The sequence below is a fragment of the Brassica napus genome, chromosome C3 (genome assembly GCF_020379485.1).
Source record: "Brassica napus cultivar Da-Ae chromosome C3, Da-Ae, whole genome shotgun sequence".
Lineage (NCBI taxonomy): Eukaryota > Viridiplantae > Streptophyta > Magnoliopsida > Brassicales > Brassicaceae > Brassica > Brassica napus.
In genome coordinates, this window is record NC_063446.1 from 37,713,232 (window position 1) to 37,736,546 (window position 23,315).

General features: G+C 39.8%; 2 protein-coding genes across 2 annotated transcripts; both read right to left on the reverse strand.

Moving 5' to 3' along the window:
* Positions 1-581: 581 nt before the first annotated feature.
* LOC106351922 (transcription factor RAX3-like) lies at positions 582-2,654 on the reverse strand. Its single transcript, XM_013791637.3, has 3 exons — positions 1,985-2,654; positions 1,716-1,845; positions 582-1,603 (listed from the first exon to the last, which is right to left on the reverse strand). Exons 1-3 carry the CDS (start codon positions 2,118-2,120, stop codon positions 763-765), a joined length of 1,107 nt encoding a protein of 368 aa, XP_013647091.2. The 5' UTR covers positions 2,121-2,654; the 3' UTR covers positions 582-762.
* A 16,086-nt stretch (positions 2,655-18,740) lies between these two features.
* Positions 18,741-23,096, reverse strand: LOC106348094 (protein CROWDED NUCLEI 4). The gene is made up of 9 exons (XM_048750612.1): positions 22,726-23,096; positions 22,255-22,464; positions 21,912-22,165; positions 21,539-21,809; positions 21,371-21,454; positions 19,587-21,262; positions 19,272-19,503; positions 19,104-19,181; positions 18,741-19,011 (listed from the first exon to the last, which is right to left on the reverse strand). Exons 1-8 carry the CDS (start codon positions 22,930-22,932, stop codon positions 19,128-19,130), a joined length of 2,988 nt encoding a protein of 995 aa, XP_048606569.1. The 5' UTR covers positions 22,933-23,096; the 3' UTR covers positions 18,741-19,011; positions 19,104-19,127.
* Positions 23,097-23,315: the final 219 nt, after the last annotated feature.

The window sequence follows — 23,315 nt, forward strand, 5'->3', positions numbered from 1 at the left end:
TCTGCCGGATATTACAATTTTTAGAAAGATATCCGACACCTGGATATCCAAAAACCCCGGATCTAGATAAGGATAGTAAAATTATAGATCCGCCGGATAAGGATTCGGATCCGGATAAGGATTCGGATCCGGATACCTGATCCCTTCCGGGCCAACGATGCATATACATAGACACGAGTGGAGTTGAATAGGAGGAAACATGGAAGAAAATCATCCTTGGATTCTCCATTAATACTATAGGCACCTAACAATTACGGTTTAATATATAAAAGAACTTGTCGTATATGTGTGATAATTAAAAGTTTTAACACTTAAAATATGAACTTTTTATAATGAGTGATGATCGATGTTGGTGCGTTTAAAAGACAATCCTCTTTTAGGCTCTCTATTTTAGATTCATAGTTGTTTTTTTTTTTTTTGATAAAGTAGATTCATAGTTGTTTCCTTCTTTTTTTATGTGTCAAATGTATTGTAATCTGTAAAGATCTTTAAAAAAAAATCTAAATGACCTAATGAATTAAGGGGAAAAAGTAAGAAGGTAAAAGGTAGAATATATCTTACATTTATAAAAGCAATAATCATAAAAACTCAAAAGATCATATATATTGGTCGTGAATAAAGCTGACTCGAAACTAAAATAAACAAATGTCTTCATGAATATTAATCTAAATCCATATGTTTTTTACCACTCCCTTAGAACACACATTTATACAAAAAAAACCCCCCCTCTATATATTAGTAAAAATATATATATTTTTTAAGTTACATATGATTTGGCCCATTGAAGTAACTTGCATCATCGGAATTGACAAGAGAGGTTATGTCCTCCCAACTTATTGTGCTTTGATCCGCCGATGTACTCGTCGTTCCTCCGGCTAAAGCTGCTGCGGCTCCGGCCACTGGCAAGTTTCCATAGAATTTTGTGTTCTCGTTGGTCTCAAGATTTGCTATGTCGTTGTTGTTTAAGAACATATCATTGACTGCTTCTGTCTGAAAATTACTACTCCCAAACCATTGAAGAATCTCTTGTTGTTGTTGATGGTGATCAGCACTTGTGTTTGGTAATGGAGAGTTGGTGCTGCTACTCGTGATCGCAAGCTCTCCTTCTCCTCCTACTGACTCCAGGTAGTAATTAGGATCTAACAAAAGCTGAGAGAAGGAGAAATCAAAAGGGTTTGTGATAGAATCTTCAGGGTGATGATGATCAGGGTTTGTTCTCTCCGGTTCTTCTTCAGTCTTGACCATGTTCTTGAGTGTGATCAGTGACTTTTGTTCGAAGTTGCAAGACGGTGTCATTTGATAGTAATTGCAGCTTGTTGGTTCCATCATGACAAGAGGTACTTGATGGTGAGGAGAGGGAAGCTGAGGTAGTAATGGCCATGGTGATGATCCAAACATGTTGTTCAAATAAAGATCCTTACTAGCATTACTTTGGCCTTGTCCTTGTTCTTGTCGCTTTATCATCACCATCTCTTGCTTCATCCGAGCTTCTTGGTACTCTTTTCTTTGTTTGTTAAGAAGCTTCTTCTTCAGCCTCGTGTTCCAATAGTTCTTGATATCATTGTCTGTTCTTCCAGGCAATTGTGCAGCAATTATAGACCACCTTTAAAAATAAAAAAAATTATTGAACATGTATAAACATAATAGCTCTGATCTAATTCAAGACTAGTGTATTAAATAATGATATTGACCTATAAGTACATAACATTTAGTACCTGCTACCAATGGTAACATAGAGATTACAAATGATGTTGTCCTCTTCCTCAGAGAAGCCACCATGTTTGATGTTTGGTCTCAAATAGTTGAGCCACCTTAGTCTGCAGCTCTTCCCACATCTTCTTAGACCTATATCATGCACATATAATATATATCAACGCACAAATATACACAGGAAAATTCTGTTTACTATAGATTATACAAGCCGTCTCAAACTAATTGATTTTTTTCTGCAGATTTTAAATTAGAAGTAAATTTAGGTATATACCAATCTTCTGAGGCAACGCGATCCAGTTGCCTCCTGTGCCATTATTCTCGATGTAATCTTTGAGTTTTGCGTCTTCTTCAGGAGACCAAGGCCCTTTCTTCACGTTAGCCTTGTCACAACACGGTGCTCTTCCCATCTTCTTGATTCGTTATTCTTGTTGTATCTTTCTCTCTTTCTCAGTTATGCTGATGAGGAGAAGGAGGAGGGTGGTGTGTGATTGCGTGTGTGTGAGATTCTTATATATAGATACATGGAAATGTGTGTAATGGAGAAAAGTATATGTGAATGAAGAAAATAAAAAGAAGAGAGAGAGTATATAATAGCTGGAGGAGATAGTCCTTCATGTGATGAAGATGTCAAAAGTAGGAATTAAAACAAACAAAAATGAATCAAAAGTTACTTTATGGAATTGAAAATTTTGATGAAATAAATTATGTGATATAATATTAGTAGGATTTAGAAATAACAAAGAAGGAGGAGACTAGTGTTTTTCTCCTTTGTCTTTGCTTCTACATCAGCATCTAGATCGATTCAATATTATTATTAATTTAATTACGAAATATATTTTGTTTTAAGATAATTTTCCTAATTATCCCCATATATATGTGTAGGCCGGGGCATAATATCCGTAACCCGAAATCATAACCGAACCCGAACCGAAAAACCCGATCCGTATCCGGTCCGAAATGTAAAAAATATTCGAATGGATCTTATAAGGTGGTATAAAACATATCCGAACTTGAAGTGTTATTAACCAAACCCAAACGGGTAACCCGAAAAACCGAAAAAACCAAAAAATCCGAAAAGATATCCGAAGAAACCGATCCGAATGTCCAAAATAATATACAATATAATTATATGAAAATATATATTTCAAATATTTAATTTCATATTTATTTTGATATGTTATCTAGCAATAAGTATTTAAAATTTAAATAACTACCTTAAATACTTAATTATATATAAATAAATATCTATTTTTTATGTTTTACTTTTAAATTTTAGATTTTATTTCGGTATATCCGAACCGATCCAATATAACCCGAGTCCGAATGATATATGATTACTTTATGGATTCTATGATATGATACAAAACCGATCCGAACCCGATGTGTTATATCCGAACCCGACTCGTACTTGCAAATTTATTAGAATGGAACCTAGGAGGTGTTATAAAAAAAAAACGAAATCCGAAAAACTCGATCTGAATGCTAACGGATACCGGAACGTCCATGCCTATATATGTGTAACATGTAAACACCATAAATGATAATGTTTTCTTAGCCGCCCCCACCCTTTGACTCTTTGTCTCATACTCCCTCTTCCCCCAAATCCTCCCTCCCTTAATTCTCGATTCGAGGCTGCGATCATATAACTTGATAATATTGTATTACATTCCATTAATATGGATGATCTATTTAAAAAAAAAAAATTAATGAATTTGCTAAGTTGAAATAATAAGATGGATATATATAGAATGTATTTTGTAGTATGATTTCATGAGTTGCATTAAATTATCAGTTTATAATCATTTTTTTATTCTATTGTCTAAAAATAGATATATTATACAGAACTCGGAAATGTATCCTATATAGGCTACTACAGCTTTATGTTAAAATTAATCGTTGTCTTATCACTGTTTATTACTTCCAGTGTCTGTTAATTTTTTTTAATTCCGCCATCATGGTTCTATTTCTAGTAATTTTATACGCATAATAATTATTATTATTTTATGATACTGGACGCTATAGAATTTCGTTCCTAGCGAGAATACTAATATTGTCTAATCTCTTATAATATCTGATCCGCAGTTTAGGTCCTTAAGGAGTATGATTTACTTATCTAATATAAAATAGTAAATCATTTGGCAAAAAAAATGTATAGTAATGGCTACAACATTGCAAATACTTTTAATCAATTATTATAATGTAGTGAAATGGATTATTTTATGTATATATGTATTATGTGTATGCATTGTTACACCTTTTTTGGCATTATTTAACTTATTACATATGATTTCACAAAAGCTTGAAGCCCAACTTGCATGACAACTTACGAATAGGAAAGAAAGACCGGTTATGTGTACTTTTATTGCATGCATGTGATAAGACCTGGTCGATGCCAAAAAGAAAGAAAGACAAAATATGGTCATCAATAATAATGAAATAATTCAATAATTCAAACTTTGAACCAATAAATGACTGAATTAGACTTGTATGTACTACGTACGTAAATATACAGTCAATGTATTGGCTAGTAATTGATTTTGTAGTATAGTACATATGATTGTATTATATGTTGTCGAGATAGCTAGAGACAAATACTTCGAATGTTTGGTGATGGAAATGTGTGAATTAACTAAGAATTTATAATTCATTTATATACACAAAAAATCCTATTGAACAATATCTCACTGGTCAATATCAGTATATATATACTACTCGAACCCATTTACGATCCCGAATTTCCAGACAGATATTCGCTTTATTAGTTAAGGCTGATTGAATTGCTAACTGAAACATGAGAAGACTACTATTTTGATTTTTTTATGTATCGTCTAACTGAAGTATATTGTGATAGTTTTTTTCAAAAAAAGAGAGTATATTCTGATAGTTTGATAACGGATAGGCCATCGTCATTGTTAATTATGCCAATTAAAAAAATCATTAACATACATATTTTTTAGATCAAATTAAAGATCAAAACAAAGCATGAATAATTTAACAAAAGAGTAGCAATAGCATCTAGTATTCGCCAATCGAATAAACGTTCATGTCCTGGATAAAAACGAATAGACATATCCGCAGTATATCAAAATATCCAAGATAAATATTCAATTCCATACTGTCCAAAAAGCATTACCAATCATAGAATCACAATTGGTGGATGTTGAATCACTTGCTATTTAATATTACCCTTTTGAAAAGGATAGGAGTTAATGATATGTACCAAAAGAGATGAAAGAAAGGTATAGATATTGAATTTTGTGAGAGTGAATTCGGTTATGGTTGGTGAACAAAATTTTGCCAACCCTCGGAGAAAATTTACCACTATCATGTTTATGGACATTAATAGTTTTCTGGGTCATGTTTGATATATGCATGGTCTATCAATCTCACAACAATTTTTTTTGTTTAATTAAAGGGATTATAAGATGACAAAATTTCAAACTTAGGGTACAATAATGAATTGATAAAAGGGTTTGTTAATTCATTTAAACATGCAGCCACTTAGCAATCATGCAGTATTAATATTGAGCCTTGTGACGCCTGTTCAATGGACCCGAAATCAAAATTTAATCAAAGATTTGATAGGGATGTTATAAATCTAGCAATTATAAATTCAATAATGAATTTACTATTAACACTTATTTTCCACGGCAGCTGAGATTAAGGAACAAGAAAACTCACTACCTCTTATTATGTGGCGTCACAATCTTTGGGCCTTATTGTATAAACGTATGTGGTTAACAGTGTTTTTTCTCCAATCTTTTATGTACAATAAATATTGGTTAAATTGGGTGTATTGTTTAGTAATTTAGTTTCTTTCAAAACAAGTGAAATACGATTGAATATAGTTCCTTAACATCGTGCTAACCTATTATTAATAATACTCATAAACGAGTAAGCATGCAATGAGTTGTAACTTTAAATTGGTTATTTGCAAGCTTATATATGAGCAAAAGGCTTCTAGAGGAGTTCTAAAAAAAAGGCTTCTAGAGAAACAAAAACAAGTTGACTTGACTTGTGATGGTTAATTAAGGGTTAAAAGTCAAAGCACTTGGAAAACGTAAAGTCTTCAAATTATTGAGGTATTATTCACTCTGTTTATATGCTTTTGTGGAATAAAATATGTATCGTCATGGATAAAATATCTTTATTTATGGAAAAGTAAAATGAAGTTTGAACTTTGAAGCTAAGGGTAATAAAAACAAAGAAAAAAAAACAGTGTATATTTCAACAACAATAGTAGGAAACATAAATTGGTCTTCCAGCATAGCCCATTCCTTCTTTTTCAATTTCCCCATAAAAAGTAATAAACCCCTTAAAATATGTGTATTATTGAGCTTCTTATAATGTCATTGCCAATTTACCATGCATATATACGACATGACATAACCAAACGGTGGTAATCTAGCGGCAATTTTTTAGGGTTTAGTGTGTATCCACATCAGTCATGGATTCGATTCCCTCTATGAACCAAATTATCATCACTTGGCCAGTCTTGGCTTGGGCTTCGGTCCAAGTTGTTCACATGGTGGATCGTAACAGATGATCGGTTTACCCCTGACATTAGTCGGAAGGTATTCCAAACTCAGATCAGACAGTGTGGTAGCCAGTTCACTCTGTAACACTAAGTGTGTTCCTCCCGAAGCCGACCGGATCAGTCGATAGAGTTTATCAAAAAAATAATATATATATATATATATATATATATATATATTTTTGACATGACATTTACGCTAACACATCCTATCTTTTTTTGCTCAATAAAGCCTAGGGTTCTTTTTAGTTTGTTTTGTCCTAAACTTTCAATAATAACCATAACATTTGTGTTACGAATACTCCCTCTGTTCTGAAATATAAGATGTTTAGAATAATCTTTATGTTCCACTATATAAGATGTTCTCATCTTTTTAGGTAACTTTAAATTTATCAAAAACTGTGTAGCCAATCAAATTTAATAGTTCTATTTTGTAATTGGTTGAGTAGTTTTTAGTTTATAATTTTAATGATAATTTCTATGTAAAAAATAATTTTCTTAATAAGTGTGTACTACCCAAAACATCTTACGTTTAAGAACCGAGGGAGTAGTTAAATATTAGATACTGTGGTTTGCAATTATTTTGTAGTTAGGACATGCTGAACTAGGAGAACTTTTTAGCCTTTTAAAGATATTTGTTGTTGAATTGATATTTGTAAATTTTTATTTATATATATATTTCTGCTCAATATTGTATTCAAGGATCTGTGAAACTCATCCAGGATTCATATCATATAGATGATAATACATACAACTACAAGATTGACTAAAATTGAATGATCCATTAAAAACAACTTTTTGAGGATTTTGAGGAGAAAGACAATTGTCAAACAAAGATGGTAAAGGTTAAGAAGAGGAAGGTCACTGTAATATATATCAAGGCATCTTTCTTTCTTCTTTGATTTTCTCCTCTTTTCATAAATCATAATGGTACTTTTCAGGACCCATTTACTTTTTGGAAGTATTCTAAATTAAAGATGAAGAAAAGGAAGGTGAGTTCTACTTCTATGATATGACTCTCGTGACAAGTATACACTCTTTTTGTTACACTATATCCAGAAAATAATTTAATACTCCCATAAAACATGTTCCTATAACGTAATCATGAGATAATTGTGACATCCTTTTGCATGAAGTTCTACGTCTCCTCGTGTATCTAGAAGTTTAAATGAGTTTTGATAAGCTCTTCCTCAAGTATATACCATTAAAAATCATTCTCTAAATAAATTCATAAGAATTCCAGAAACATATCGATTACTTGGAGATTGATTTCAGAAATTAGTAGTGAAGAAACCCATTAAAAAAAAAAAAAAAAAGGTCGAGTATCTTTTGGGTGGTCGAGTCGCGGACGATCAAATTGTTTTTGTCTGAACCATGAGTCAAGTATCCCACTAGACAATGGTTAGACAATGTGGTATATTTACTTAAAGGACGTTTGAAGCATGACATTTTTGGAAGCACAACAGGAAGATCGGAAATTGGGCAAAAAACCCTAATTTCGGTATTATGGAATTTTTCAAAGAAGCCGGAAACTCGGGAAATATTTTCCATCAAGTCAGGATTCATTTGGAGCTTATTAAAAATAATCAGATCATCAGAACGGGCGTCGAAAAATATTGGGAGTGATCGCAGGACGAAAAATTCACTGGAAGGCCGATATCGGACAATTGACCGAGAAGCTCGAGGTGGCTAGATGTGTGTGTGTTCAGGACGTGGTGACAAGCTCCTGTCAGTGTCTGTGTCAAGGGAAGCAGGAGGTGTTGCAGTATATGCAACCTGTACATGCAAGTAGACATGTGGAGCACGAGGTGGAACGGCCAAGCACGAGGTGTTGCGATGCATGCAACCGAAGCATGCGGCCAGCCATGTGTGAGATGGTGTGTCGACCTGCATGCACTTCAGTCATGCAGCTGGCCATCTGGACGTGGGTGTGTCATCCTGCATGAGACTGAGACATGCAGCCAGCCATGTGGAGCACGAGGTGTCGCCGCGCATGCGTCCGGAGCCATGCAAAGCGACACACGGGCTGCCACACGGCTTGTTCCTGATTGGTTGTTGTTTCCTATAAATAGCCCACGAACCCCTCTCATTTGAACACATTCAGAACACTTGAAATTCAGTTCAAAACGTGAGAGAGAAAGCAAAGAAAGAAAGATCGAGTTTCGATAGTTTTCGAGCGATTTAGGCAGTTTTCGAGAACTGTTATTCTGCCGATTTTGAGTCAGCACCTGAAGAAGGTTATGTTCAAGTGAAGGGAGATCAGATATAGTGGAGACCAGTTCAAGACCCGTCTGGACGTGGGTCTACTTGAGAAGGTCAAGAAAGGGTTCGGATCGCAGAAGTCGGGTTTGGGGTCAAGGCCACGGTCAACCAAAAACTGTGAGTTATAATCGATTGATTGCTGAGTTGTTTTCGTGCAGGGTCCCGTTACTTGGAAGTTGGATCATGGCAGGAAGTCAGGTCTAACTGGGTAACGGTTTGAATAATTGAGGTTATGTTGATTGAGTTGATGGCATGCTTGTTATTGATTGAGAACCGTAGTAGCATGCTAATGGTTAGGTTGATTAGTTAGTTAGCGAATGCGGAATGCTTAGATGATATCGCTAAGTTGTGGATAGTTAGGTATTCTGGAATATGATTGGTTGTGTTAATTTGCGATTAATACTAGGTTCCTTGTGTTATTTTTACCGGGTTTAGTATTAATCATATATTGGCCGACAGCATTTGTGTAACCCACATTGCTAGGCATATTGGGGTGAGTTAGTGTTCCTTCAGCCTCGTACCCGGCGGGTTCAAGGAAACCCCTTATTCGCTGGATCGGGAAGACTCAGATAGACGGGGTCATGGCCTATGGCTGAGTGATTACACGACGGTGTAATGTGGCAGTGACCCGAAGGACTGTGGGCTGTCGCGCGGTGACCCGAAGGACTGTGGGCCGCGGTCGGTTGAAAGTTCCTTCTTCTGGCCTTCGTGGTAGGAAGATAGGATATTGCCGATAGTGAAGGAGGAACATAACGTCACCAGGGCCCGAGTTTGTTATATATATTATATCGTGTTTCGGGTTATTGGACCCTGGTATAAGTCGAGTTTGAGTTTGGTGATGAGCTTGTAATTAGCATAATGCTAGTTATCTTGCTATCGTTTACCGCTGCGTATTTCTGATATTGCTTATTGTTATTGAATTGTGTTGTTAGGTGAACTTCTCGCTTTAGATTGTTTGGGGTGGGATAGCGAGGGGTTGTATTTGTTAGTTGGGGATTGTAACTCGCTGAGTAATGCTAGATTACTCACTCCTCACTCGTTGTTGTTTCAGGTGACCAGTAACGAGCTTGTAGAGGTCGCGGGAGGTTAGGCTGGCTGGTGTAGATTTGCATCTTTTTTGCTTAAGACGCTTTCAGGCTATAAGTATGTATTTTCGCTTTCTTGGCATGCCACTACTTGTGTAATATTTTGTGTGTTGAAAACCAGATATTATATAAGATAAATAAAGCGATGTTTTGTGTAAATGCCTTGTTGTTTCTGATATTAGCTTGTCCAAGCTAACACAATGTCAGATTGGGGTACGGGTTGAGAAGCCTTAGGCTTTGGTCTAACGGGACGTGTTAGCGGGCGGACTGGCCTAGTTACGAATTGCACTTTTTGTGACCTTGGCCGGATCGGCCGTTAACCCGTCATGTAGCGCTCCCGATCCTTGGTAGACGGTCGGCCCGTCGGTCATGTTCTTGTTTGATTGTTGGCCGGTGGTTTGACTTATGCCTAGAACGGTTCGGGGGCGTTACATAGGTGGTATCAGAGCATGGTTTCGTCCATGCGTGACACAAGTGCTTTTTAATGATTTTATCGAGTCAAAGGAGTCGCAAAAAGATGATTAGGAAACCAGCCGCTTCCCGTAGTAGGAATATGACTTACCCTTTTGATTGTGTGCAGATGGCTAATCGCGGGACAGGTGATGATGGACGAGGTTGGATATGGGGAGAGGGTATGGATTGGACATGCGGAGAATTGGGTTACAGATCAGATCAGGAGGATGGAAATGGCATCAGTGAGATGTTTGGACACGATAGGACCCCTCTGCAGAGAACAAGATCTTTTCCTGTGTACGGTAACAGGACTAGAGTGAGGAAAGACAGTTTGGCGAGCATTGGCCCAAGTCATAATTGGGACCGGAGACATCAACATGATCAATCCGTTCAATCACACCCAAGGCCATATCAGAACCGTGCCACTGAAGGACCACAAGATCAAGGAGCGGAAAACACCCTGAAGCTTTTACATGACGTGATGACCGAGGCACTTGGTAACCAAGGCAGGCGTACTCAACCCCCTGAAGTTTCCAAGATATTATCTACCATGAAGAACATTGGATCCTACAAGTTCAAAGGAGGATCCGATCCTATTGAAGCCGGCAAGTGGATTACTATGATGGAGAAGAACTTCGAGGCTATGGAGTGTCCGGAGGAGTATCAGAAGAAGATCGCGGTGTACTATTTGGAAGGCGACGCAACAGGATGGTGGGACAGTATAGACAGGCAGCGTGGACACACCATCACATCATGGGAATCGTTCAAGGGAGAGTTTGAGAGGAAGTATTTTCCTCCAGAAGCAAAGCATCGGTTGGAGCGCCAATTCATGAACCTTGTTCAAGGAGATAGGCCAGTGAGGAGTTACGAATCTGAGTTCACAAGGTTGAGGTGACATGTTTTTGATGGGCGTTAACATGAAGCAACTATGATCCGTAACTTTATGTACGGATTGAAGCCGGAGCTTGGAAGTCGTTTAGTTGGAAGCAACTTTAGCAGCTTATCGGATCTGGTGGAAAAAGCTGTTAATGTTGAGACTGTGTTAGAGGCGGAAAGGAAGATTATACAACATTCTGGTGGACATACCAAGTTTAGCCAAGGAGAAGACCGAATTTCAACAAGGGTCCAAGATCTAACAAAGGCAAAGGGCGAGGATTTGGAGGCCAAGCCAACAATCGTGGTAACACTGGAGTATGTTACACATGTGATCAGCTGGGACATATTTCGAGGTTTTGTCCCAAAAATCAGCGGAATAACCCATGGAGTAACCAGCAGGGTTATTCATCGCTGAGGATGGAAGATGTTACTTGTTTCTTCTGTGCAAGGAAGGGCCATTATGCATCGTCATGTCCAAACAAGCCAATCCCTGCGACCCCTCTCGCGATCCGAGCTCCTCCTAGCCGTCCAGCTATTGAGCCAGCACCAAAGAAGCAAAACCTAGGAGGTAGAGTTTATGCCTTAGGGGTAGAAAACCCAGACAATGCAGGACCATCAAGCGGTCCCATCACAGGTATTGGGTGCTTAACCTCCTCTGTTTATTGAATGGAATTTAGTTGTTGAAACCTAGTTAGTATGCTGGTTAAGTATAGATTGCTTGATCGCTAGGTTGCGCGTTTAGAAATTTTGGATTGATGATTGATGGTTGTGCGAATTTTGATTAGTTTTTGTGATTGAGATATTGTTGATTGGGTTACTGTGGCAGGAACCATACATGTTGCTGGTAAACCCACACATGTATTGTTCGACTCGGGGGCAACACATTGTTTTGTGACCCCTGAAGTAGCTGCCCGGTTTTGGGATTGTTTTGTGGTTGACAGGATAAACGTGGCCGTCTTGACCCCCGCAGACCGAACCCTTCAAGCATATCAGTGTATCAAGAATGTTCCATTGGTCATTCAAGGCAAAGAATTTGTGGCAGATTTGTTAGTCGTGCCTTTGGAAGGGTACGAAGTAATCCTTGGAATGGATTGGTTATCGAGCTACAGAGTTCAGATCGACTGTGGAAAGGGAAGGTTGTTGTTTGGCAGAGGTAAACGACCAGAGATGGTGTACTATGGAATCAGTCCTAGTATGACCGTGTCTTTGGTAGCAGCAATGAGAGTACAAAATTTGTTTCAAGATGGGGAAGTATATTTGGTGACCTTATCGGTTAGTGGAGGAGCCACTAATGATGAAGTTAAGGTCGAAGACATAGAAGTGGTCCAAGAGTTCGAGGATATCTTTGCACCACTAAAAAAATTACCTCCACCTCAGAGTAATCCCTTTACGATCAATTTGGAGCCTGAAGCAAAACCTATAGCTAAGGCACCATATCGGATGGCACCTGCGGAGTTGGCTGAATTAAAGAAGCAATTGGAAGATCTATTGGAAAAGGGATTCATTCGATCAAGCTCTTCACCTTGGGGAGCTCCTGTGCTATTTGTGAAGGAAAAGGACGGAAGCATGAGGTTGTGTATCGATTATCGTGGTATCAACAACATCACGATAAAAGATAAGTATCCTCTTCCGAGGATAGACGAGTTGTTAGACCAACTAAAGGGAGCTAGTTGGTTTTCGAAGATTGATTTGGCATCAGGGTATCACCAAATTCCTATTGCCAAGTCAGACATCATGAAGATGGCGTTTCGGACGAGGAATGGGCAGTACGAGATTGTAGTTATGCCCTTTGGTCTAACGAACGCACCTGCGGTTTTCATGCGTTTGATGAATGAAGTGTTTCACGACTACCTCGACAAGTTCGTGATCATTTTCATTGATGACATCCTGGTGTACTCGAGAAGTAAGGAGGAGCACAAAGAGCATCTGAGACTGGTTATGGAGAGGTTACGGAATCAGAAGCTATTTGCCAAGTTCAGCAAGTGCTCGTTTTGGAAGAGAGAGATAGGATTTCTGGGTCACATAGTATCAGGAGAGGGCGTTGCTGCTGATCCAGAAAAGGTCCAAGCCATACGGGAATGGCCTCGACCTACCACTGTGACGGAAGTAAGGAGTTTTCTCGGACTTGCGGGCTATTATCGGAAGTTTGTTAAGGACTTTTCCTCCATTGCAAAGCCTTTAACTAAACTTACCGGTAAAGGAGTTCCTTTCTTATGGGTGGAAGAAACCGAGAAGGCTTTCAAGAAGTTGAAGGAAGCTCTCACGACCGCACCTGTGTTAGCTTTGCCCGAGCAAGGTAAACCTTACACGGTTTACACGGATGCTTCACGAGTTGGGTTAGGTTGTGTTCTTATGCAAGATGGGCGAGTCATCGCGTATGCCTCACGACAACTACGGAAGCATGAGGATAACTACAGTACACATGACTTGGAGTTAGCGGCTGTAGTGTTCGCTTTGCGAATTTGGAGATCTTACTTGTATGGAGAAGAAGTAGAGGTATACACGGACCATCAAAGTCTTAAATACCTCTTCACTCAGCCAGATCTCAACCTGCGCCAGCGTAGGTGGATGGAGTTTGTGGCAGACTACGATATAAGGATTCGCTACCATCCTGGTAAAGCGAATGTTGTTGCGGACGCCTTAAGTCGAAGAAAGTTGGACGCAGATTTGGAGAAAGAAGTGGAGCTATTGAACCAAGAGTTGAAACAAGTGAAGTTGGTCGTTTTGGAAGGGCAAGCGAGCGAGCCATTGGGACTTCAAGCGGTGAATCAGGCCAGCTTGATTCAGAGAATTCGAGAAGAACAAATTAAGGATGGGAAGCTACTGAAGATTGCTGAAGAACTCAAAGGACAAGCCGGGCCAAATAATGCTGGATACTACTTGGCGGAGGATGGAACCTTGCTAATTAATGGGAGGATCACGGTTCCTAAAGGACAAGGGCTGAGAGATGAGATACTAAGGATTGCACACCATTCTTTACTTAGTATCCATCCTGGAAGTTCGAAGATTTACCGAGACATAAGAAGATACTATCATTGGCCGGGAATGAAGAGATCAGTAGCGCAATGGGTCGCGCAGTGTGCAACTTGTCAACAAGTCAAGGTCGAACATCAAGTTCCAGGAGGATTATTGCAGAGTCTTCCGATACCTCAATGGAAATGGGACTCTATTTCCATGGATTTCATCACTGGATTACCCACTGCTCCAGGTAGATCGAACAACTCGATATGGGTGATTGTGGATAGGTTAACCAAGGTTACACACTTGTTGCCTATGCGGGACACTGATAAAGTTGAAGTATTGGCCGAGCTGTACATCGACCAAATCGTGAAGTTACATGGAGTACCCTCAGACATCGTCTCAGATCGCGATCCAAGGTTCACGGCATCATTTTGGGAAGCACTGCAAGAAGCCTTGGGAACTAAACTATTCAGAAGTACGGCGTTCCATCCAGAAACAGATGGCCAAACGGAGAGAACCATTCGGACCATCGAAGACATGCTTCGGATGTGTATTCTCGATTGGGCAGGAACTTGGGAGAAGCATTTACCGTTGGTCGAGTTCTCATATAACAACAGTCATCATTCGAGCATAGGGATGTCACCTTATGAAGCGTTATACGGAAGGCCATGCAAAACGCCTATGTGCTGGACGGAAGTGGACGAAAGAAGAATGTTTGGGTCACCTATCGTTCAGGAGACCATGATTAAGCTAGAGACGATTCAGGCCAACATGAAGAAGGCTCAGGACCGTCAGAAGAAGTACGCAGACCAGTCAAGAAGAGAGGTAACTTTTGAGATAGGAGATTGGGTCTATTTGAAAGTTACTGCACATAAAGGGAAGGACAGATTTGGCAAGGTCGGGAAACTTGCAGTCAGGTTCATTGGTCCGTACAAGATCATCGGGAAAGTTGGTGAGGTAGCTTACCGTTTGGATCTGCCAGAGGATATGCGTCTACATCCTGTATTTCAAGTTTCCATGCTTCGGAAACATATACGGGATCCAAGTATTGTTGAACCCGAGAGACAAGAGGAGTTGAGGACAAACCTTACGTATCCGGAAGGACCGATCAGATTGGGAGAACGGCGTATTCGGAAGCTGAAGAATCGTGAGATTGCTCAAGTACAAGTGTTCTGGGGAAGACAAAACAGGATTCACGTTACTTGGGAAGATGAAGAGCGATTTAAAACTGATCACCCTGAGTTCTTCCGAGAGGATGCTGTGATGGAAGAAGGAGGCCCCTCAGAACCTTAGAATTCGATGACGAATTCTGTTAACGGGGGGAGAATGTAGAAACCCATTAAAAAAATAAAAAAAAATGGTCGAGTATCTTTTGGGTGGTCGAGTCGCGGACGATCAAATTGTTTTTGTCTGAACCATGAGTCAAGTATCCCACTAGACAATGGTTAGACAATGTGGTATATTTACTCAAAGGACGTTTGAAGCATGACACTTTTGGAAGCACAACAGGAAGACCGGAAATTGGGCGAAAAACCCTAATTTCGGTATTATGGAATTTTTCAAAGAAGCCGGAAACTCGGGAAATATTTTCCATCAAGTCAGGATTCATTTGGAGCTTATTAAAAATAATCAGATCATCAGAACGGGCGTCGAAAAATATTGGGAGTGATCGCGGGACGAAAAATTCACTGGAAGGCCGATATCGGACAATTGACCGAGAAGCTCGAGGTGGCTAGATGTGTGTGTGTTCAGGACGTGGTGAAAAGCTCCTGTCAGTGTCTGTGTCAAGGGAAGCAGGAGGTGTTGCAGTACATGCAACCTGTACATGCAAATAGACATGTGGAGCACGAGGTGGAACGGCCAAGCACGAGGTGTTGCGATGCATGCAACCGAAGCATGCGGCCAGCCATGTGTGAGATGGTGTGTCGACCTGCATGCACTTCAGTCATGCAGCTGGCCATCTGGACGTGGGTGTGTCATCCTGCATGAGACTGAGACATGCAGCCAGCCATGTGGAGCACGAGGTGTCGCCGCGCATGCATCCGGAGCCATGCGAAGCGACACACGGGCTGCCACACGGCTTGTTCCTGATTGGTTGCTGTTTCCTATAAATAGCCCACGACCCCCTCTCATTTGAACACATTCAGAACACTTGAAAGTCAGTTCAAAACGTGAGAGAGAAAGCAAAGAAAGAAAGATCGAGTTTCGATAGTTTTCGAGCGATTTAGGCAGTTTTCGAGAACTGTTATTCTGCCGATTTTGAGTCAGCACCTGAAGAAGGTTATGTTCAAGTGAAGGGAGATCAGATATAGTGGAGACCAGTTCAAGACCAGTCTGGACGTGGGTCTACTTGAGAAGGTCAAGAAAGGGTTCGGATCGCAGAAGTCGGGTTTGGGGTCAAGGCCACGGTCAACCAAAAACTGTGAGTTATAATCGATTGATTGCTGAGTTGTTTTCATGCAGGGTCCCGTTACTTGGAAGTTGGATCATGGCAGGAGGTCGGGTCTAACTGAGTAACGGTTTGAATAATTGAGGTTATGTTGATTGAGTTGATGGCATGCTTGTTATTGATTGAGAACCGTAGTAGCATGCTAATGGTTAGGTTAATTGGTTAGTTAGCGAATGCGGAATGCTTAGATGATATCGCTAAGTTGTGGATAGTTAGGTATTCTGGAATATGATTGGTTGTGTTAATTTGCGAGTAATACTAGGAACCTTGTGTTATTTTTACCGGGTTTAGTATTAATCATATATTGGCCAACAGCATTTGTGTAACCCACATTGCTAGGCATATTGGGGTGAGTTAGTGTTCCTTCAGACCTCGTACCCGGCGGGTTCAAGGAAACCCCTTATTCGCTGGATCGGGAAGACTCAGATAGACGGGGTCATGGCCTATGGCTGAGTGATTACACGACGGTGTAATGTGGCAGTGACCCGAAGGACTGTGGGCTGTCGCGCGGTGACCCGAAAGACTGTAGGAAGATAGGATATTGCCGATAGTGAAGGAGGAACATAACGTCACCAGAGCCCGAGTTTGTTATATATATTATATCGTGTTTCGGGTTATTGGACCTTGGTATAAGTCGAATTTGAGTTTGGTGATGAGCTTGTAATTAGCATAATGCTAGTTATCTTGCTATCGTTTACCGCTGCGTATTTCTGATATTGCTTATTGTTATTGAATTGTGTTGTTAGGTGAACTTCTCGCTTTAGATTGTTTGGGGTGGGATAGCGAGGGGTTGTATTTGTTAGTTGGGGATTGTAACTCGCTGAGTAATGCTAGATTACTCACTCCTCACTCGTTGTTGTTTCAGGTGACCAGTAGCGAGCTTGTAGAGGTCGCGGGAGGCTAGGCTGGCTGGTGTAGATTTGCATCTTTTTGCTTAAGACGCTTTCAGACTATAAGTATGTATTTTTGCTTTTTTGGCATGCCACTACTTGTGTAATATTTTGTGTGTTGAAAACCAGATATTATATAAGATAAATAAAGCGATGTTTTGTGTAAATGCCTTGTTGTTTCTGATATTAGCTTGTCCAAGCTAACACAACGTCAGATTGGGGTACGGGTTGAGAAGCCTTAGGCTTTGGTCTAACGGGACGTGTTAGCGGGCGGACTGGCCTAGTTACGAATTGCACTTTTCGTGACCTTGGCCGGATCGGCCGTTAACCCGTCATGTAGCGCTCCCGATCCTTGGTAGACGGTCGGCCCGTCGGTCATGTTCTTGTTTGATTGTTGGCCGGTGGTTTGACCTATGCCTAGAACTGTTCGGGGGCGTTACAAGTAGGTTTAAGGCAGTGTTTTTAAAACCGAACCGACCCGATGGTTGGACCGGGTTCGACCATGAACTGGTTATATAGCCGAATTGGTCTAGTAATTGGTTCGACCATGAACCGGTCATATAGCCGGATTATATTTAAAAGTTATTAAACCAATAAAAACCACTAAAACTATCAAAAATCTATATAAACAAGAAACTAATTTATATTTATAATATTTTATGTTCAAAAGTGATTTATATTTTAACTATGTATCATGTTTACTAATATTACTTTTATATTTACATACTAAAAAATATTAAACTATATTATTTAATCAGGTTTGACCCGGTCGAACCATATTGAACCGTGACCCAAAATATTTTCGGTTCAACTTCCGGTCCGGTTTTAAAAAGACTGATTTAAGGGTTTAAACCAGGATAGGAGGGGAATGCGTCGGTCTAAAGACAAAAAAGATAGTGGGGTTTAGACTATTTTTGGCGCTTAATTAAATAATGATAAGTATATGATTAAAAATAAATATCCCTCAAGTTGCAAAGTAGAATTAAGCTGTCACTCATTAAGCGGGGTAAGTTAACCCACAAATGAATGCCGATTTCTTCACCCATTTCACACTCGATCTGTTCTTCGCCATAGCTTTCTGATGTTAGCATATACTATTTGGCAAAACAATTGCAAAAAATAAGTGACGAGAGATAATTATTCTTGCATTCAATTAATGTTCTAAAAGACGAAATATTATTATTTTATAATTTCAATAATCAAAATTCCTGAAACCTTAGAAGCAAGCATGAAATTCGAATATCTGCAGCCAGCATAAATATATTGCTATGTTTTTCGTGGGGCATTAAGTCACCTAAGATCTGCGGCTCTTTTTGGCATATTCAATTTGACTTTGAAATTCTGTAACCCATGAAATAATGGGCAAGGCTCAAATGAAAACACCATAAACTGGGCCGGGCCATCAAATCCTCGTAGTTGGAAACAGCGACGGTGACAGACAACTAAGACAGAATGCTGTTGACATTTTACTTCACTGCTGGTGTGCTAAACGACATCATCATCAACAAGAGAGAGCATTATCAAACAAATAAAAACCCGAAACTGATTTTCAAACTGAGTCTTTGAAACCGACAAATCATTTTCTCAGGCAAACTCTGCAACACACAAGCGACCAACGATTCTTACCTACCTACCAACACTCTCTCTACTCACTTAAAATCTGAAAAAAACAAATAATAATGACTCTCTAAGTTATATAACATCTCGAGAGAGTTTTGAAACCAATCAAATCCATTTACATACTCAGATCTTATCCAGAAACAAACCCTTGAGGATTCATAGAGTTCCCTGCATCAACAAAAGAGAAAACAATAACTCTTTTTAGTGAATTTTGAAACTCTTTCAAATGTGGGGGGTCATTAGTGAAGACTTGGTCATACCTTATATGCTTAACCTCCTGTCAGCTAACTCATGTTACAATGCCCACCATCGTCAGAATCCTTCTCCTTTATCCCGGTCTACAGCAAAAGAGAAAAAGTATTCATTAGTTACACTAGTAATGAGAAAAATTTTGCTTTCGAGAGGGTTTGTGTGTTGAAAAAACCCACCTGATTGCAATCACAATCTTGTTTCTCCTCCTCTACCATCTTCGTTCCTGCTTCGGAAGGATCATCTGAGCACTCAATGTTTGACACTTTGTTGATGACCTCTGTCTCACACGTTACCTTTGTGATCTTCACGATTTCACTGAGGACTACCATACCACTTGGTGGTGCTTGGGTTTGGTTTGATGGCAGTTCGTGTTTGTCCTCGGGCACATTCTGAGGGCTTGAGATTACACTGACACGAAATTGAAGATGCACGATTAAGCTTTAGTAACAAGAAAGTTGCATAAGTTTCTTTATTGAGCGATCAAATTTTACCTCTCGGGATCAGCTTCATCAGAAGATTTTTGGGTAACCTCATGTTTCCTCTTCTTGTGACTGCTTGGTTCACTGGTGTCATTGCCAGATGCGTTACCTCTTCTTTTCTTTCCGGCTTCAAGTTTTTCAACTGCAATCAACATCCCCTCCGTGTAAGCCTTTTCTTCTCTTTTTTCTGAAGGCAATGCTCCTTCTTCATGATGATGCAGTGGAAGCGATGTCTCCGGAGGATTCTTGAATATCAGATTGGTGTATTGCTTTATCCATGAAAATGGAGTGGCGGATGAAGGGCTTCTTGAGCCATTGTTTGAGTTATAACCATCTTTGCTATTACTCACAGTGCTGATTCCATTTTGCAAGTCTAGTTCCTCGTCCCGAGTAACAACAACCTTCTGCTTCAAAGCAGACACTTTTTCCCAGCTACGCTCTAAATTAGACAGCTGCATTTTAGCCATGGACATATCATCTAACGTAACTTTCAGATTCTCCAACTTCTTCAGCTCTTCAACCTCGTGTCTGATTTCTTCTCTTTCGGATCGAAGCATATGCCTTTGCGTCTCTAGTTTCTCTCGTTGAACCTTTAGCTCCTCAACCGAATCCTTCAACTCAGACCACTCCCTCTCCCTCCTCTCACGGTCCAATTTGATCTCCAGCCTCTCCGCATCCAACCTCTTTAGTTCCACTTGGACATGTTCTAAGTCTTTCTTCGCCGACTCCTTGAGGGACTGTATACGCTCCTCTTCCAACTTCTTCTCTTGCTCAAAAGCCTTCTCTCTCTCCCTCGAAGAATTCTCCAGCTCTTCTCGTCTGTTCTCAATGCAATACTCCAGCTCTCTTTTCTGCGTCTCGATACCCAACAAGAAGTCAGCACGTTCGCGCTGTATCTTGCCAAGCCACTCTGAATGTTCCTCCACCATTTTATTCATGAATTCTTCACGCTCTCGGTTTAGCGCCTCCACGTCGTTCTTGTGCTGATTTCTCAACGCATCCCTTTCCTCCCTGATGTTATCACGCTCGTCCTTGAGATACATCGAGAAAGCCTCTCTTTGACGAGTGATATACTCCGCTTCTTTTCTTAACTCTTCCCTTTTCACGTCAATGTGTTCCCACTCGGCTTCAAATTTAGCTTTCTCCACCTTCATTCTATCTGCTTCAGCAAGGAGTTCAAGCTTTTGACCCCTCATATCATCTAGCTCCTCCTTGAGTTTCATCTCCAGAATGGATAATTCGCTTGTCTCACTCTTCAGGGCTTCAAGCTTTTCCGTTGCAGAGTCAACACGTTTTCTCTTGTCTTCTAATGAAATCAAAGCCTGCTGCAGATCTGAGTCTAACTTTCTTAACCGTTCCTTCTCATTCTCCAGCAGATTTGTCTTACGGCTGATATCTTCCTCTGTAGCATTCAAATGCTTCTCTTCCTCGTCAAGACTATAAGACCTCTCTGTTATATCCTTTTCTTTCTCTGCCAATATCCTCGATTGAACTTCCAAGTCATGTTCCTTTTCACCAACTAGGTCTTCCTTCTGCTTGATATCAACCTCTCTTAGTTCCCAAGCCCGTCTCTTGCTCTCGATTTCATCTTCCGCCAATTTGCACTTACTTTCCAACTCAGCTTCCACAACGGATTTTCTTTTCCTCAGGATAACTTCTTGATTCGCTAAGACCTTCTGAATCAGTTCCTGTATTGATTGTTTGAAAGCACTTTAACTCTCGCAAACAACTGAGCACAAAACTAAAAGTATGAATGATAAACAGAAGGTACGTTGAACTAAACAAGTAAAACTCACAGATTCCTTGCTGGCAATTTTTTCCTCAGCAACAAGCAGCTCTTGCTCTTTCTCAAGTAGTGAAGATTCCCTTTCAGAGACCGCCTGTTTTATGCCTCATATAAGTTTTTTGGTCAAGGTGTTAAGCAAAATAAATAAAAAATGACAGGTACTTATGTGTATACAAACCACTTCTCGTTTAGCAAGCGAGGCTAATTCGATCTCCAAACTGAACTTTTTATCCTCCAAGGCTCTACGTTCCTCCTCAAATGTGGTCTTTGCAGACTCTAACCCCTTTTCAAGTTCAGCTAATTCTTGGGATCTACCAAAAATGTGATCTTCTCGCTGATTTAGTGAAGCTTTAGCATCCAATAATCGTTCATGCTCTTGCTGCAAGCTCTTTCGTCTCTCACTTAAAGTCTGTCGCTCAATAACAATCTCGTTCTCTCTCGTTTCAGACCTAAACCATGGAATAAAAGAACCAACACAGATTAATACTACTACTACATATCAATAGCACAAGCCCAGTAGTGCGGTTAACCGAGACAGTAGAAAAACTTACTCAGATTTGAAAGATGCAAGACGCCGAGCAAGATCATCTTGACGACTTTCAACTTCCTTCAATTTTCTCTCTGCAATCCGGTGATACCGGTTAGCTTCTGATTGTAAAGCTTCAGCTGCGCGCATTTTTGCTTCAGCATCTGCAAATTTCTTGAGAGCATCCTCAATCATAGTATGAGCCTCAGACATTTTACTCCCAGCAGAAACTTTGGTCTCAGCACATTCTGCACGAATCTCATGCAAAGTCTTCTCCAGCTGAGGACAAAAAAAAAAAAAAAAAAAAATCAATAAACAATACTGGGAGAACTTATTTTTTTGCTCGCTCTCAAAAGATAGGGACTTACACTCGAAATACACTCTTTTGCAATCCCAACATCCTTGTTCAAACCCTCTTCTCGTTTCTTGGATTCGGCCAAGGCAGAGACATATGCAGATAGGTCTCGCCTATGTGCTAAGTCAGCTTCATCAACAGATGCCTTAACTTCCTCATACTTGGACAACAGTTGGTCCTTCTCCAAAATGAGAAGACCCATGTTGTGTTGATAATCATAGACCTGCATCCAGATTATGAAAAAGAAACTGACCATTATAACAATCAATAGCTCAAAAGAGAAACAAAATCGAGACTTTAAAACTTCCAAAAGCAAAGCAATTACTCTAATAAACAAGCAATTAATTCCTTCATTATATTCATGTGAACTTATTAGAACTAAACATTAACGACACAAGCTAATCCCACCAGCTAACCCTTCAATTTTACCGAATGAAATTTTATCAGTGAATGAGAATTTCAGGACGAATCAAGGAAAGCAAACCTCAGATTCGAGCTTGGCGATGTAAGCGATTAGGGCGGCTTTATCCCTCTGTTTAATCGATTGTTCATCAAACCCAGCTTCCTTGAGCCGCTTCCACATGACTTCTTCGTCACTCAAAGGGCTTTTTAAAACCCTAGAACCAGGCGTAACCGCTAATCTGGTAGTAGCCGGCGTTCTCGGGAGTCGCTCCGAACTATAAGTCGCCATCGCCGCTACCACCAATTGAACCCCCAAATGTCTCCGATATTCGAGATCAGAACCACGACTATAGTCTCTTCACTTTTCTCTCTCTCTCTCTCTCTCACACACAGCAAAGAATAGAAGAGTGGCGTCTCTCTGTCTCGCTTATTTTTTAGTCAAAACTCAAAAGTATCAGCGGTAGCGTTTTAACATGTTCGTTTCAAGCGGCTAAAACCAAGAAATTTCAATATGGAGTTTAAAAGGGGTGATTATATATGGTAATTAAGATTTTCGACTCTTTTCCAAAGCAAAACTTATAGTATTTACTTAATTCACTCTCTAATCATTAAATGTATCATTCTCTCTGTCTTTCACTTACAAGACAAAGTATCATGTGTTTGAGATTTAAA

Excerpts from the sequence above, each read along its gene's own strand:
- LOC106351922 (XM_013791637.3), bottom strand. The coding sequence starts at position 2,120 with ATGGGAAGAGCACCGTGTTGTGACAAGGCTAACGTGAAGAAAGGGCCT. Across the intron at positions 1,846-1,984 it reads CGCGTTGCCTCAGAAGATTG|GTCTAAGAAGATGTGGGAAG; the intron begins GTATATACCTAA and ends TGCATGATATAG. Across the intron at positions 1,604-1,715 it reads TATGTTACCATTGGTAGCAG|GTGGTCTATAATTGCTGCAC; the intron begins GTACTAAATGTT and ends TTATTTTTAAAG.
- LOC106348094 (XM_048750612.1), bottom strand. The coding sequence starts at position 22,932 with ATGGCGACTTATAGTTCGGAGCGACTCCCGAGAACGCCGGCTACTACC. Across the intron at positions 21,810-21,911 it reads CTTGCATCTTTCAAATCTGA|GTCTGAAACGAGAGAGAACG; the intron begins GTAAGTTTTTCT and ends TCCATGGTTTAG. Across the intron at positions 21,263-21,370 it reads AAATTGCCAGCAAGGAATCT|GAACTGATTCAGAAGGTCTT; the intron begins GTGAGTTTTACT and ends CAATCAATACAG.